The sequence below is a fragment of the Monocercomonoides exilis genome, assembly GCF_001643675.1.
Source record: "Monocercomonoides exilis strain PA203 chromosome Unknown scaffold19-1596985, whole genome shotgun sequence".
In the NCBI taxonomy this organism is placed as follows: Eukaryota; Preaxostyla; order Oxymonadida; family Polymastigidae; genus Monocercomonoides; species Monocercomonoides exilis.
The window spans coordinates 1,310,025-1,326,170 of NW_027150564.1; the positions used below are offsets into that span (position 1 = coordinate 1,310,025).

Here is a 16,146-nt window from a genome sequence, read left to right on the forward strand (position 1 = left end):
ACATATTTTTCAATCCACTGCATTCAATGAAATCTCTTTCAACTTTTTCTTTTTCAGAATATATTTATGCATCCATTTAATATCTCCTTATAATTTTTCTTTGAGCAACTTTTCATTCAAAGCAATTTTTAAACTTCAAAAAAAGTTTTCTCATTTATATTATAATATTTTTAATACTGAAAACAATAAAACATTCAAAAAAACGCACGTTTATAAATTAAATATATGCGGAAATAGAAGTGTAATAAAATAAGAAATACATCGACAAATTGTTTGAATCCTATTAAAAATTTTCAATTAAAGTTATAATAAACAAAAATGTGTTTTTCCAAATTTACAGGATATTCAACTTCAAAAATTTTCATAAATTTAAATATATGTGAATACAATAATAAAACAAAAAGATGTGTCGACACAATTCAATAACAAACTTTTATAAAAAAAGTGACTAATATTGAATGTTAAATTTTTGTTCCACAAGAAAGCCCACCCTGGGAGGCTGATTCTGGACCCAAAGCCTTCAAGTGGCTGTATTGGACCGGTCACAATACTGCCACAGGACGGAATCAGCCTAGCCTCAAATCTTTAACTATTCAAGAAAAAGAACGAGGTACCTTGAAAGTTTAGCCTTTCGGTTGACATTCAAGGCTTGAGCAGCAGGCTTTTCAAACGGAACATAAATCAAAAGTTCAATATTCAAAACAAAACAATTTCAACTCAAAAGACAGCTTCATTATTATTAAAATCATCACTCTCAAAATAATTACAAAAAATTTTTTTCCTATCTTTAAGAATCTTTAAAGTGTATTCGCCAAGTGATAATGAGCGACTTTCTCCAGTCGTCCTGTTGAATTTTTTCCTTATTCTCTCATCTCTGCTTCTCTCTTCTTTGAAAGGGATTTTCTCAGTTCCTCTCAAATTTTTTGGTGTGACTATCGATCGAAAAATTTCGTTTCCTCTTTTTTCGTAGAAGAGATATTTCTTCAATGATATAACATTTAATTTTCTCCACAGTATTTTGTTGGATGGATTGTATCTAATTATAAATAATAAAATTAACACAAAAAATTGATAAAAAATATTAAAACTGTTTCAATAACAATCAAACTTTAAGAAATATCGAAAAGTTTCGTTCCTATTTTGGCTTAAGTTTTGATTATTCGCACTCGACAATAATGAATTTGTTTGAAAAAATTCAACTAAATCATCAATGTTGTAAATCACTGTTTGATCATCTAAATAATTGTTCATTAACCTCGATAAATATCCAAATTCTGCGTCACACTCACACTTTCCATGTTTTTCTCCAAAGAAAGAGAGAGTGGAACGTTTGTTTTTCATTTGAGGAGAAGAATCAGATAAAATAAAATGCAAAACGTTTGAGTTTCTGAAATGTGTGCCTGTGTCGCACATAAAGTGATAATCCGTTATTTCTTTAAGAATGGGGTTTGTCAGGACACTCTGCAAACACTCAATCGTAAACCTGTAATCATGAGACAAATTATTTGAGAAATAATTGAAAATATGTTTTTCAATTTTCCTATTAGATCCACGTTTGTAAACGATAATACAAAGCTGTGAAATTTCTTCTTTTTCATAGAAATCACGACTCACTGAATTCCGTCTTATCGGAGCTATCCAGTTTTCTTTAAAATCGAATAATATGAGCGCTTCTCCATTATTAAGATTCTGTTTCATGAATCGAAAATGTGTTTGCTGATGATGTGCAATTATCTTGTGGTTTTGAATCAGCTCCATTGTTTCCACATCTCTTTTGTCCAAAGTTTTTCCAAGTGATTTCAAAGTTTCCCTTTTTTTGACTAGTGATTCATATTTTTCACACAGATCGCATAAATCTGTTCTTCTTTTTGCTCGTTTTAGATGTGCAGTTCGTTTGTAAAATGAACTCGCAGACATTTTGATGTTTAACAATTTGAACTTTTCGTAAAGTTTTATCTTTGGGATGTTGATGAGCCTTGTTTGAGGTTTTGCATTGGCTGCATCATTGCCATTACACGATGTGAAAAAAGAAAATTGGTTTGATAGTTGTTCTTCAGAATAGACATTGGAAAATGAATGTGAATGACTTGTTTGAAATGAAATGTTATTGTTGCAACATCTTTCAGAAGATGATGAATTTCCAGCCTCTTCTCCTTGATTATTTTCCGATATGTGAAGCTGAATCGGATGTTGATACTGAAGTGAGCTTCGAGGAATACATGATGATTGTGAAGGACTAGATAATGTTGAATCATTTGTGATATCAGATGTGAAGTGTTTTTGTTTGTTGTTTGCAGATGAGGAAGGAATAGCAATATTTGTATTGTGACTGATATTAATTTGCTCAAATTGGTATCCATTGTTTTGATGTGAGTGTGAAATGTTAGAATATTGTGAAGTGTTTGTATCCTCGAAGTGAATATCTGAAGCGTTGAAATGTACAGTGGATTTTTCTTTTGCTGTTTTTGTAAAAAACAAATTCGGAGATTCTGGATTATTCACTGCATAGTTTTCTCTAAGACAAATTTGCATGAAAATGGATAGGAGTGGTCTTGATCCATTTGAAATATGTTTGTTTATTTCTTCATTTATAGGTTTTGAAATTGATAAAATATTTCCATCATTGCATAAAATCCATTTTTCTGAATGCCTTGAATGAGAATCGAATAATGAATCATCAATTCTTCTCAAGCAAAAAAAATGACCATTATCATTGTCACCGTTGTAGAATAGTTGTCCAATAAGAGTGTAATTGTGAGCGTTTAAATAATGAATGTCACTCAAAACTTGTTTCCCTTGAATGCTAGAGAAACTGATATTCTGAGGCACGTGCGTGTTTGAATGTTGAATGTTACTGGGGTCTTCCAATGCAATGAATAAAAATTTTGGAAAGTTCTCAATGTTCAAAAAAGAATCATGATATGTGTTTTGACCACAAAGTTCGCAATATGCTTCTTTATTATTTGAATTATCCGAATTCACAATGGATGCATCATTGAAAGCATCAACAATATTGTGACCCTGCAACCTTATTAACGATGAAATTTCTATTGGACCTTCAGATCGAATGTTGCATTTTGAACAAATTTTTGGAAAGCTGAGTGTTGATTTAATATTATTATTCAATTTTGGTGTTGTGCTGCATAAATCTTGGCAAAAATCAAAAAACGAAATGTAAAATTCTTGTTGATCATCATGTCTCAAATTATGATTCTTCTCCCATTTTTTCGTTAATAATTTGTTCCATGATTTTTTGAAATTTGAATTTGATGGTTTCAACTTATCAAAGCTGTTATTGACAAGAGAGTTTAGCTGTGAATGAAATTTATCGATTTTCCCCTTCCGAATATCAAATACTCCTCCATATTTGAAGACAGAACGAAAGACTTGAATCAGTGATGCCAAACAGCATGTATTACCTAAATTGGGAAGTGCAAGACTTGTCAACAAAGACTTGTCTTCTGACGCATTTGAAAGTTCAACTTGAGATGATAATTCTGCATCTGAAGTATTCCTTATATCAGAGTTGTTTCCAGATAAAATTTGAACTGAATTGTTGTCATTGCTCTCGTCATTAATCATTGAATTATTTGTTTGTCTCATTGTCAAGGATTCATTTGGATTATCAAATGAAAACCAATCGTTGTCAAAATAAGCTTGAGACCTTGTTAAAACTGAATTCGTTGAATTGTCTTGAAAATCCTCTGTTGAACTTTCGATATCCATATGATTCCATTCAGAAGTTTGAATACTCTGATTTGAAACAGAACGTTCGTTAATTTCACGCGGAGTGATATTATTTTGAGAAAAATAATTTCTTAAGGGATCGATGTCAGGTTCCATGTTCGAATCCGAGTTTAAAATTGCGAAATCATCATCAATTATTTGTGAGGAATCTTAACAAATACAAATAAAATAAGAAAAAAAATATCAAAAGAAAAATGTGAAGATAAAACAATAACAAAAAAAAACTTTTTTTTGAACGAGATAGTCTGCATATTGACTCAGAAGATTCTGTGGAATTTTCAATCAAAAACTTTTCAAATTTTTGTTGATCTTGTGGACTCAGTTCTAAAAAAGAATTAATAGAAATTTAAAAAATAGTTATATAATAACAAACTAGATTTCGAAGGTGGTGTAGGTGGCTTGTCCGGAATGAAAATATCAAAAGACTCTGTTGATCCGGTTTGTTTTGCATGTGCATAATTTCCTAGCGTGCACTCAAAGCCAAGCTCGCGGAGTTGGTGAAAACTGTATTCGAAGCACACACACTTTAGTATTGCAACTTTTGTGTGCAAGTTTTTCTCTTTATTGTACAGACTGGCCAGACGAAGAGTAACAAATTTATTTGTATCTGAGTTGAAAAATATCAAACAAACAACAAAGAATTAATCATCAAAGAATTCATCAATAACATACCATCAAAAATACTTTGAATCTTTGTAAAAATTTTCTTTCCAAAATTTGTATGTAAAAACATATGATTCATCAACTCCACAACTTGGTTCGATGATTTTTTATTCATAAAAGTCCACACATATGAGCATATTTCACTTTTGCGAGAAGGTGAAAGTTCCGAAAACATCATTGAGATTTTGGTTATCCGGAAAAAAATTGGTCAAGTTTCAAGAACGAAAAAATGAAGGTAATGGTTCAATATCCATTATTTTAATTTGAAGTGATCAAATGTGTGATAAATGATGTTTTGATGAAATTTAACTGATTTTAATATGACAGATTATGCATTTATTCAATAACTATTTTATTGTTTTCATATTCTTTACAGAAGCATCTCAGTTATGAAATAAGTTACAGAAAACTGTCACAAGACAGTTCTTTTTAAAACTGCTGATTATTGAAATAAAAGAAGATATTACTGTTATCTTTCACATGAACGGCTGCAAAAAAACTGAGATCTTCATTTGCATTAATTATTATCTATTTTCTGTCAGTTTGAATCATCGTTTTGCTAACTCTTTATTCATTTAAATTTTTGGTGAAACTTTTTCAAAATTTTATTTATTCCTTCCATCAGCAAAATGAACATCATTTATTATTATTCTTTTGAAAAACTTAATATAGACACTTCAAAATTAAAGAAAAACAATTATTTTATTTCTTCTTCTAATTTTTTATCATTTTGTCTAATTTTCTGAAATGAAAGAGAAATCATCTTGAATATCTTCAACGAAAATAATGTTTTGTTTACACTAAAAAGTGAATGAAAAGGTTTTGAAAGAACAAAACATCAAATGCGAAAAAGAAAACAACACACTTATTCCTTTCATGAAGAACACTTGGCTTATCGTAAATGTCACATAACTCACAGCTATCGACAGTACACTTTCCTGCGGAACGACAGCCCCAATCGTAACAAACTCATCAATGCTCTCCACCTTCTTTTAAGTTCCAGAATGCCTCAATACCACATCCATTTCGAAACATCCATTTTGTCTCTCATTCCTGTCCCCTTCTCTCCCTTCTATGCTCTGTTCAAACCCAACTGGCTCAATCAAAAGCTCAACTCCCATTCTCAGTCCCAATTTCCCTCTCCTCATCCTCCTCAGCTCCATCACCTTCTTTGCACTGTTATCCTTTGCTGCAATCTTCTCGTTCGTCAAATCCAGCTCATCCATTCTTTCCCTCAAGACTTATTCAAATATGCTGCACATGTGGGAAATGCGAAGATGTTCTTCTGGAACATAACAGATCAGGGGAGCAGCGTGCTCAGATTCTGCATCAATAAACTAATGTTATCTGTTTGATAAGATGAAAAACTCTCACTGACTTATCGTTCGTTCTTCTACAGTTAGCTCCTCCAATTGAGCTTCTCCTTTTTCTTCAACAACTTCTCTTTTCAAGCATTTTGCTCAGAAATATGTTGAGACAAAATAATGCATTCTCGATGTGAAATAAATATTTGTATGATTCCCAAAACAATTTGAAATTTGGAGAAGGCTTATTGAAAAAGGAGGAAAAATTGGAAGAATTTGGAAAACAAGACAACTTATTAAAAATTAACAACTCATTTGAAAACACGAGTGGGAATGTCAAATGATCAATATTCACACTATGCACTCTCAAAGAACATCTGTATGTTGTTGATTGTCATCTCTTTCTCGCTTAAAACTTGTCTTAACAGTGCGAAATAAACACATGATGATGGAAAGGTGTAGTCTCCTTCTTTCTTCCAATGCCATGTTATTGTATCATGAAACAGCTCCATCCTCTTCCCGTAACACAAAGGTGACTTTAGCAGATCTCACCTTCTGCCTCGTCCATCCGCAGCTGTAGCTCCTCCGCATCCTCCAGAATCATCGCCGACTGAAACTGCTCCTGTCTCCTTTCTTCTCCACCTCCAATTGCACAGCTTCAATTCTCCGCTTCAACCGAAACCACACCCACTCTGAGTAATGGTCGTCCAGCTTCTGCTTACAGTCTTTGCAAGCTCATTGTTTTTGGATGAGATCAAAGGCGCTCACTGGTCAACCACGTTGCATTCATCTTGCTGGTTCAAGTGCATCACGAAGTTGCTATATTACCAAGCCTCAAGAAAAAACTCCAAAGATAGTGCTCAACATCAAGATTTACGGCTTGCATCCTAGAAGATCTGCTGCCACTACACAAGTAGCGCCTGATAACAACAAGCATGAAAGACTCAACTTCATCTAACGAGATGCCTGCTCAAGCCACAACAGATAACAATTGCAACACTGATGAAGATGAAAACTGTGTATTGCTAGTAAATATGATATCATCCAGTACCTTCCTCACCTCTTTCCACATCGCTGCTTCTGCTTGGTTATGATTTGCTAAAACAACAGAAACTCAAACGCATCAGCTACACACTTCTTTTAGTGCAGCCCTCAAACTCACCGAAAAACATATTGATCTTTTTCAACACTGATCATTCAAGAAACATGATGCAGCATGAGAAGAACAATAACTCATCTTCAATAAACTCCTCAAGCGCAATCTTTTCTAATAGCCTAATATCCACAAAGTTCTGCCATAACCAACAGTTCGTTAATTAATCCATGTCACTCAGTTTCATTCTTCATCTGTTCAGAGCGCTTCTCCCCTGTTCACAGAAACTTAAAAGTATCAAATACATTTCTCAGAACGTTTGCACCAGCCGACCTAGCAATGTCCTTGTCCAGGATCACTCTCATCTTGTCTGAGGATGTCCATCGGTTCGTAGGGATCGTATGCACAAGCAATGTCTATATCTCTGCCTTCAGCAGCATCGCAGCCGCTTTATCTGCACAGACGACAACTGCTTATGCAGCTCCAAAGCACACACCTTATTTGACCCTCTCGTAACTTTTTTCTCCTTCCCCTCCAACGAAACTTCACAATCTTCTCTTTCCACGCTATCCTGCTTTATTCGGATCTTCTCCTTCTCGATCCGCATATCAATGTGATCCTTCTTCATCATCATCAACCAGCTGCTCCTGCACCTTCATCACTTTTGCGCTTCCTTCTCATTCAGCTTTGGAATTGTCTTTTGATCCATTGGGATGATCGTGTACTTCTTCTGAAACGATTTCATCAGCAATCTTTTCATCTCAAAACATTCGCAACAACATCAAGGACAAAGAAGACCTCTTTATCTCTTGATTAGCATCCTCGTATTTTTCTTTTTTATTTTCCTCATCCTTATTCTTCAGTTGCTGTTGTAGCTTCTGCTTCATCTTCTTCCTCCTCCCATGTCACCAGCTTATTCATTTTGCACAACATAACTGATCATCCATCCTCAGGAAAACAGCCTCCATTCCCTTTTTCACAATCTTCCACACTTCTTTCACTGCAACCACTCATCCTTTAATTCGTTGTCCTGCTTCATCATATGAAACCTCGACTGCATCGATCGAAACACAAACAGCATTGCTGCGGACAAGCGAAGAGATGCATCAACCAGATCGAAAATCGAAGGGAAATCATTCCCATTCACTATAGATAAAAATCCTATTGATTATTCAATTTGGCAGATAACTCCGTTATAACCGAAAAAATCGATTCTTCCATCTGAATATATTGAAAAACCCCAAAAATATTATTTCACTCGTCAGCATTCACCCCAATGCAATAGATCACTTTCCTTAAGAATAGAACCAATTTATTCCTGTCGCTCTCAATGAAATGGCTTGTTTCATTTGAAATTGATTTTATCAAATACAAACATCATAATTATCAGGTTCCACACAACATCATAATTTTTATCTTCACCAAATCAATAACGCAGCTTTGATCAAAGAATTTGAATTGTCGTCAAAACATAGAAATAAAAATTAACGAGAAATTCCAATTTTTGCAATTAAATTATTTGGCTTTTATATATGTTGATTATTAGTTGCTTTTTTTTGTTTAATTATGAATGTGTTCTTTTCAAATTATTTTTGAGCTTTTTTGGATTCATTGAAAGCGTCAAATGAAGAAAAATTGAAAAAAATGAAGAACTAAATGAGAAGTTTCTTGCTGATCTTTGCGTATGCTATCTTTTGCTTTATCGCATATTTTCTTCAGAATTGTTTTCATTTTGAATTCGCTGCCTTCTGAAAGTAACATCGTTCAAGGAGGAAAACGAAAAAGTTCAAAAGGAAAAGGAAATGACTTTGCTAACTTTGATTCACAAATGCAACTGTGAATGTAATCAACAACTCCATTATTGATATTTTTGAATTTCATTATCATTTTTTATTAGTTATTTGAAAAAGAAATTTGCATTAATGAAATCAAAGAGATTATCCAGAATCAACTGGAACAACAAAATCTGAGATAACTTGCCTTTCAGTCTATTTGAATGTGTTTATCAATAGGATTTTTCAGTTACAAAGGTTTGGAAGAAAGGATAACGAATGAACGACATTTCTCAAGATAGGCCAAGAGAGAATTGGAAGAGAAAAGAAGAGCTGAAGGAGGAAGTGGAATGATGAAGGTGATGTGCAGATGTTTCGATGAAATATAGTTGAATGTGCGAGTGTGGTCTGTGGATGCTGTGTCTTCGATTGCAAAGATGGCGGAGCAAGAATGAAAAGTATTTGACAGAAAAGGATGTTGACGAGGAGGAAGGGGCACAATAAAAGACAGCGCTTGCGTTTTCGGAATCTCTGAGGAATTGTTTCGGTCTGGAAGCAGAGGCGCAGGACTCAATATCCACTAATTCTTCTGAGCCGTCATCGGATGAACGAGCAGGATACAGCGGAAGTGGCAGTGGGCTGTTTGGGGCAGGGAGTGCTGTGTGGAGGAGAAGAGGGATGGGCTGGGGAAGGGAGTGGAGAAGGGGGAAGGGAGGTGCCGGCTTGTGGATGTGAAGGTGGGAAGAAAGAGGAAGAAGGGAGGAGGAGAAGGGGTTGTGCCAGTGGTTGTGGCTGAGTGCGAGGGTGTGTGTGGTGGGGAAGATTGGCGGAGGGAGTTGCGGTGTGTGTATTCGGAGGAGTGCGGGGCGTGGCAGCCGCTTTCTGGCAGTAGGGGGTGCCTTTGGGAGGAAGCCGCATGGCGCATGGGAGGGACGGAGGCAGGGAGAGGCAGGGATGGCGGGGATGGAGGGGATGGTGAAGTGCTGGACGAGGCTGATGCAGATGTGGCGCGGGCAGAGGAGCTGGAGCGGGAGATCCTGGGGCTGCTGCAGGCAGGGGCATGCAGAGGAAGGAAGGAGGCGGAGGAGAATGCAGCGGTGCTGGTGCATGTGCGGGTGCTGCAGAGCCAGCTGGAGCAGGATGGCAGGAAGTTTTCTTGTACAGGTGCCTTCCACTTAGGATAGTCAGACTGATGATGAATGAACATGGCATTGTGCATGCACAAGAAAAGGGAAATGCTAAAATGTTGAGATGCTTGCTTTCTGACTATAACATGTACACCATCCAAAATACTTCTTCTCTGGAGTTACACCAGCCAGTTGCCATGTTCCAATCATTCGCTGAACATAGAGATGGAAAAGTTGAAGTGTCATTGAGAACAAATCACGCAGGAAATCACTCTGAGGTTGTCATTTTCAAGTAAAATAATTATTGATATTGTTTTAATTTTTCAAATATTTATTTTTTCAAATTCATGAAATTATTAAACAAAAAAGAAAACCCAAAAAAAGATTTGTGATATGCACAGTTGTAAGTTTACTGATTCGTTATGTTTGCTTTTTTAACATTTCATCTTGTTGAAATGAGCAAGAAACTTTTTTCAAAATAAAAAATAATAGTCATAAAAGAAAAAATATTAAACACAAAGAAAAAAATTTTCTTCAATCTTCCGATCTCCAAAAGTTGTGGATGAAATTTACAACCATTAAACTTTAGTGCTTTATTCGGTTTAAAGATTTATTATTATTTTTGATTGGTTTGAGAAGAAGATAATTACAAAAAAGGAAAAATCAGCATGCTATCAAAAAAAAAGAAACAGTTTGACAATAAATAACAGTCTTTAAAAATTGCAACGTAAAAAACAAAGTCCAACATAAAAAGGATCAAAGAAAGAACTGTTAAATACTAAAAAAATTCATTTCAGACAATGAATATTTTAAAAAACTTCTTTGACAAAAATACGCCTGCAATCGAATGGACTGATCCAAGTAACTCCTTTTTTTATTAAACTTCTTATCTTTTCAATCAGTCATATTTTTTATCCAAACAATGATTTATTCGAAAGAAGTGGTAAAGACCAATAGATGCAAAGATCAATGAATATTTACGATTTGTCTACGTCCTTCAGTTGTAACTGTTATTGAAATACACAATAATTAAAAAAAAATTTTGCCATATTTAATTACACAAACATTCCCTTATTTTTTTTCTTTTTTCAAATGAGAATTCTTTTTATTGATCATTGTTGTTTTTTTTAATAACATTTCATATATTGAAAGCCAATGCATCAGCTGGCTGTTTTATTTTTGAATCACAATTCGTTATTAACAAAATTGATTTTTCAAAAAAAACTTGAAAAGATATCAATCATTCTCTTGAGGTGAATGTGAGACAATCGAACTTTATAAAATAATTGATAATACTGTATATATCATCTCTAAATTCAATTTTTAGCGTTGTTATGAAGCAAAAATCCATCATCGAAATTTTTATTTGAAAATTTATGATTTCAAAAATAATCACCCATATTTTTGAGGAAATGTATTTTTTCGAAAAACCCATTGAGATAAAAAGTTTGATCAAAACTCGAACAAAAGAATGATTTCAAAAATGATAAGCCAGTTCATTAATTGATATTCAAGAAAAATTTTTGATTAGAATTTTTTGAATGAAAAAATATGATTTCAAAAATAATCACCCAAATTTCTCAACAATTTTTGTGAAGTTAATACAAACATTATGTTTTATATTCACAAACATCTCACAAAACAATAACAAAAATGTTCAAAATGAAGTGAGGGGATTTTCACGTTGAAAAAAACCGACAATTTCGAGTTACAAACGACCAGGCCTTCCACGACCTCCCTGGTTTTCCACCAAGGGAATTCATTGAACAAATTTTCATCTATTCTTCCAATAATTGTTTGAAAAAAATCTCAAAAATTGATGTCATTGCTCACTTTATTTGTTGTTTGATTCATTTCAACTCTCTTTCGACAAATCAGCTCCTGAAATCAATCCAATTTTTTATATTTTATTGTTCATTTTCCTGTTCATTGAAAAAAGCAGCAGATAAAATAATGTTCAATACGAATAACAACATACTAAATATATATTCCCAGTTGAAAACTTTTTTTTTTTAATTTTATGAATGTGAATCCTTGGCTGTCAAAAAGTGATAATTGTCTTTCAAAAACAACAAACACAATTCATTGTTCACAGGCTTGTGCAATTCAGGAAAATAAGATTGTCCATATAATTCATTATACCAATTTATCTACCTTGTTTTGATATAAAAAATTTTCTTTTTTCAAACAATTGTTTGATCATAATTTCCATAATAACAAAGGTGAATTAGATAAAGAATTGTTTCCTTCATAATACCTAATCAAAAATACTAATACAAAGAACTATGGCATGACAACTGATTTTTTCAAGACTTTTTTGTGTTTTTATTTACATCCTTTTCTTCTTTCAAAACATATGTGAATTCAATGTGAATTATAAAAATTGTGTTTTTTTCTGAATACAATGTATTTCGAAAATGCAGGAGACGGACAACACAAAAAATCTAAGAGGTTTGCTTTCATTGTTGCATTTGAATTCTTTTCTATTGCATTGTTTTCTAATTTTTTTATTTGAAGAATTGTTTTCTGAGCTTGAACATTGCGATGAGGAAGATCAGCAACAGAAAATCGACGAAATGAAAAAATTGATTGAGAAGATGGATACTAAGGAATTATTATTTATTTACACAGAAGAACAATTCAATGAAATCGGAAAAATGATTGAAAAAGAGAAATTGCATTTGGAAAATGTTCTTTTGTTTCTGAAACCGATTGGATATTGCAAAGCGTTGAACTATTTGTATATTGTTGGATTCGAAAGATCTTTGTTGAACAAAAGATTAAAAAAGATGATAATTGAAGAAGAAAAGAAAAAGGAAGGAAAGAATGAAAAGCTTTTTGTTGATCTTTGTGAATGCTGCATTTTTCTTCACTGCAATTATCCACGTATATTACTTACAATTTGTGTGCCTTGTCTTCTGAATGCTACCTTGAAGAAAGAAGAAAGCGATAAAGTTCAAAAAGAAGTGGAAATGGCTTTGCTCGCACTGAGTTGCATGAGAAAATATGTGGTATGGGAACTTCTCCTTCATTTATGATATTATTGATTTTTTCCTTATTTCTTATCAGTTTATCGAACAAGAACTTTACATCAGTGAAATCAAAGAAATCATTAAGTACCATCAAGAGCATCAGAATCTGACACGACTTGCATATCAGTCTGCTTGGCAATTTTTGATAAGCCGATCATGCATAGACAAAAGTTTGGAAGATATGATTGTGAATGAACTGCATTTTGGAAGAGAGGCATCAGGAGAACTGGAAGAGCTTTCAAAATATGTGGATTGGAGGAGAAAAGAAGAAGAAAATGGAAGAATAGAAGTGAAAATAATCTGGAGATGGCTCTATATAATTTTAGATTTCTTTCACTCTTGCAAATTATGGAACGAGGAATGGGAATGGCTTATCCGCAGCCTTGTTCAAGTGTTTCGAGCAGCAAAGGATAATTACAGAGAAATAAGACAATTGTGCATTTATTCATTAAGAGATACAGTGGAAGACAGAGCAGTTGAAATTGATGACTTTCTGAAAGGAGGTGCCACAGATCTGTTTTCAGAGGAAACGAAGCAATCAACTTTGGAAGATAAAATCATGTGGAATTGTTTGAATTTCTTTTTGAATATTTCAGAAAGACTGAAAGAAAAGACGCATGAGGAAGCTGACGAAGTGAAAAGAAAGGAAGTTAAAAAGAAAATGTCTGAAAAGATGGAAGAGGATGGATACGAAGACGTTATCATTAGCTTTCATGAAGTAGTTTCTTTTCGCAATAAATATTATCGTGAATTATCAAAAAATTTAGCAGATTATTTTGTAAATGTTTGAGGAAAGGAAATTCTGCGATAATTCTGTTTCTCTGAATTTCAATTTTTTTAAAAAATCATTTAACAATTCAACAAACTTTTGAGACTTTTTTTATATCTTTTTTTTCTTTATTGAAATGCAACAATACAACGATAAAAGAAAGATCTTAATGACAGTTAATTATTTCTTTTCTTTCACCAAAGCATCCTTCAAATGATATGTTGCTTCTATCTTCTTGAAAAGCATTCATTCTGAATTCTTCATTTTTTCCTTCATTACCTCGAGCTGCATCTTCTCAGCTTTTTCTGAAAGTCTATGAATTTACTGAACAGATAATGAGAAATGAGGAGAAAGAAAATAAAAAGAGTTTTCATAAGAAGAAAGTGAATGTGAAGAAAACGAAACTTTCTTTTGATGATTTGTGCGTCAATTCTTGATTCTCAACCATAAAAACCAAATTTTCTCGAAGTTCCTTTTCCTCTTCTGATTTGTTGTAATTCAATAGAAACACCAGAAACACAGACGCTTCTGCCAACCTTTTCTCCAACTGCATCATTTCAAATTCCTCAAAAAACATCTTGATCTTCTTCTCCGACGCCATTTCAAGCACCGTGTCGAAGAATTAGAAGAACAACAGCTTATCTTCATTCAACTTCTCTGGTTCAAATTCCCCAAACAGCCGAATTTCTGCAAAGTTTCCACAAGAATAGCTTCTCCGCCGTCTCTTCAGAAGACGCCTTTATTTTCATCTGCTCCCTTTTCTTTTGCGCAAGAGCTATCTGTTGCTTTTCAATCACCTCCTTGAACAGCGCCTTCTGCTCGCTAATTCTCTTCACCTAACCCTGTTCCAGAACCTGCCCCTGCCTCTGCTCCCTCGCTGTCCTCGCTCTCCACCCAACCCTGCTGCGTCTGCTGCTTCTTCTCCTTCTCAATCCCCACATCAATCAGCGCTGCCTTCTTCATCGCCACCAGCTGCTCCTGCAGCTCCTTCACCTCTGCATTGAACTTCTGGCTCAGCTCCAGGATCTTCCTCTCCCGCATCCGGATGATCTTGTCATTCTCCTGCAGCTGCTCCGCCAGCCCGCTCGTCCGCTTCGAGATCCGCTCGTCGTCCCGGATCTTCTGCAGCAGCATGTTGAATTCCGAGTACCGCTTCTCCATCTCCTGCTTCGCCTCCTCGTGCTGCTCCTTCAGCTCCCGGATTTGGTGCCCCAGCCCCTCCTTCACCCCCGCCAGCTCCGCTACCTGCTCGCACTTCACGCACTTCTCGCTCAGCATCTGCGCTGCATTCGCCTTCGTCCTCTCCAGGTCTTCCTCCTTGTTCCTCAGCTCTTCCCGCAGCCGCTCTTCCCGCGCTGCCCCCGCCTCTTGCTCCTTCCACAGCACCCCATACACACGCGCATACTCCACCTGGATCCGGTGCAGCAGCTCTCCTTCCTCGCTGCACAGCAGCCCCAGCATCTCTTCCACATCTCCAAGCTTCACATCGATGCACATCTGGTTGTGCATAATCTGCTCCCCTGCCCCCAGCCGGTCCATCTCCTTCGCCTCCATCAGCTCTTCAAACCGCTCCCCCAGCCGCCTCACCCCTTCCCTCGTGTACGTCACCAGCGGCCCTCGCGACTCTCTCCACATGTTCCCTTCCATCGGAATAAAATAGCTCCAGCGACGTTTTATCGCCCCAAAGGATATTTTCCTCGACGCCAGTAGTCTCGCCAGGCTCATGAAGTAGTCGCTGTCGTCAAACTGCGACGGCGGGTTCCTGAAATAAATACACCAAACAAAATTCAATCACATTTTTTTCATCATTCAAAGGAATTGCCACACAAATCGCCAGTCCTGTCTTCCTCCATCCCGTGTGGCTCCTTAAATGTCAATTACACAACAACTGGAACAACACAAAAATCTCAAGTCCAAAGAAGGAGACAAACTCGTCAAAAACAAAACAACAAATACACAAAGCACACACTTATGTCAATCGCATTATCTCTTCGTATGGTGGTCAGAGACAGATCTGGCAACTTAGTCTGCTCGCCCGCAGTCCCAGAAGCGAGCTTCGCTATGCTCGAAAGCTGGAACGGCATCGAGTGCAATTGATTGCTTCTGCCCTCAAAAGGCGACCCGGCACGCTTTATCTGCGATGGAAGTTCAGTATGTGACAACTTCTTTCTGTAGTCCATGAACACACGAAACACATAAAGCTCAAAAACGGAAGCGAAAACTGCAAATAAGCTAGCAAACAAAACAATGTTGTAACACTTTATCAATTTGACAATTCTTCAAATGCCCCAGCACTGTCGTCATGCAATTGCATATGTTATTTATGCTGCAATAATTTTATCATTTTTGTTCGATTCAATTGCGTTCGTGAGATTTTTAAAGAATTTATCATGAAGATAAAAAAACTATCCATAAAATTTTGTTGCTCAAAAATGTGAAATAATCTTAATACAAAAGTGCATGTGTGTGAAATGAACACGAAGCAAGTGCAATCATAAAATACATTGAACAGCAAAAGAAAAATGCTTGCAATGAAATTGTGAGAACGATTCCCAAAACAGGCAAGACTCATTCAAAAGACACATCACAAAGAGAAGTTGAGACAACAGCTCCATCCGACGAAGCAAAAACAAACATAC

General features: G+C 35.4%; 4 protein-coding genes across 4 annotated transcripts; 2 read left to right on the forward strand and 2 right to left on the reverse strand.

The window, feature by feature from the left end:
- Nucleotides 1-5,402: 5,402 nt before the first annotated feature.
- MONOS_2976c1 (uncharacterized protein) lies at nt 5,403-5,636 on the reverse strand (the record flags this gene model as incomplete). Its single annotated transcript, XM_067872938.1, has 1 exon — nt 5,403-5,636. The coding sequence occupies one exon, from the start codon at nt 5,634-5,636 to the stop codon at nt 5,403-5,405; it is 234 nt and encodes a 77-aa protein (XP_067728619.1).
- Nucleotides 5,637-8,993: 3,357 nt separating this feature from the next.
- On the forward strand, nt 8,994-9,763 carry MONOS_2975 (uncharacterized protein; the record flags this gene model as incomplete). The annotated part of the gene is made up of 2 exons (XM_067872937.1): nt 8,994-9,037; nt 9,196-9,763. The coding sequence occupies 2 exons, from the start codon at nt 8,994-8,996 to the stop codon at nt 9,761-9,763; spliced, it is 612 nt and encodes a 203-aa protein (XP_067728620.1).
- Nucleotides 9,764-11,918: 2,155 nt separating this feature from the next.
- Nucleotides 11,919-13,682, forward strand: MONOS_18618 (uncharacterized protein). The gene is made up of 4 exons (XM_067871653.1): nt 11,919-11,994; nt 12,130-12,157; nt 12,224-12,717; nt 12,776-13,682. The coding sequence occupies exons 1-4, from the start codon at nt 11,992-11,994 to the stop codon at nt 13,526-13,528; spliced, it is 1,278 nt and encodes a 425-aa protein (XP_067728621.1). The 5' UTR covers nt 11,919-11,991; the 3' UTR covers nt 13,529-13,682.
- A 647-nt stretch (nt 13,683-14,329) lies between these two features.
- On the reverse strand, nt 14,330-15,687 carry MONOS_2974 (uncharacterized protein; the record flags this gene model as incomplete). Its single annotated transcript, XM_067872936.1, has 3 exons — nt 14,330-15,269; nt 15,335-15,372; nt 15,475-15,687. 3 exons carry the CDS (start codon nt 15,685-15,687, stop codon nt 14,330-14,332), a joined length of 1,191 nt encoding a protein of 396 aa, XP_067728622.1.
- Between the last annotated feature and the right edge of the window lie 459 nt (nt 15,688-16,146).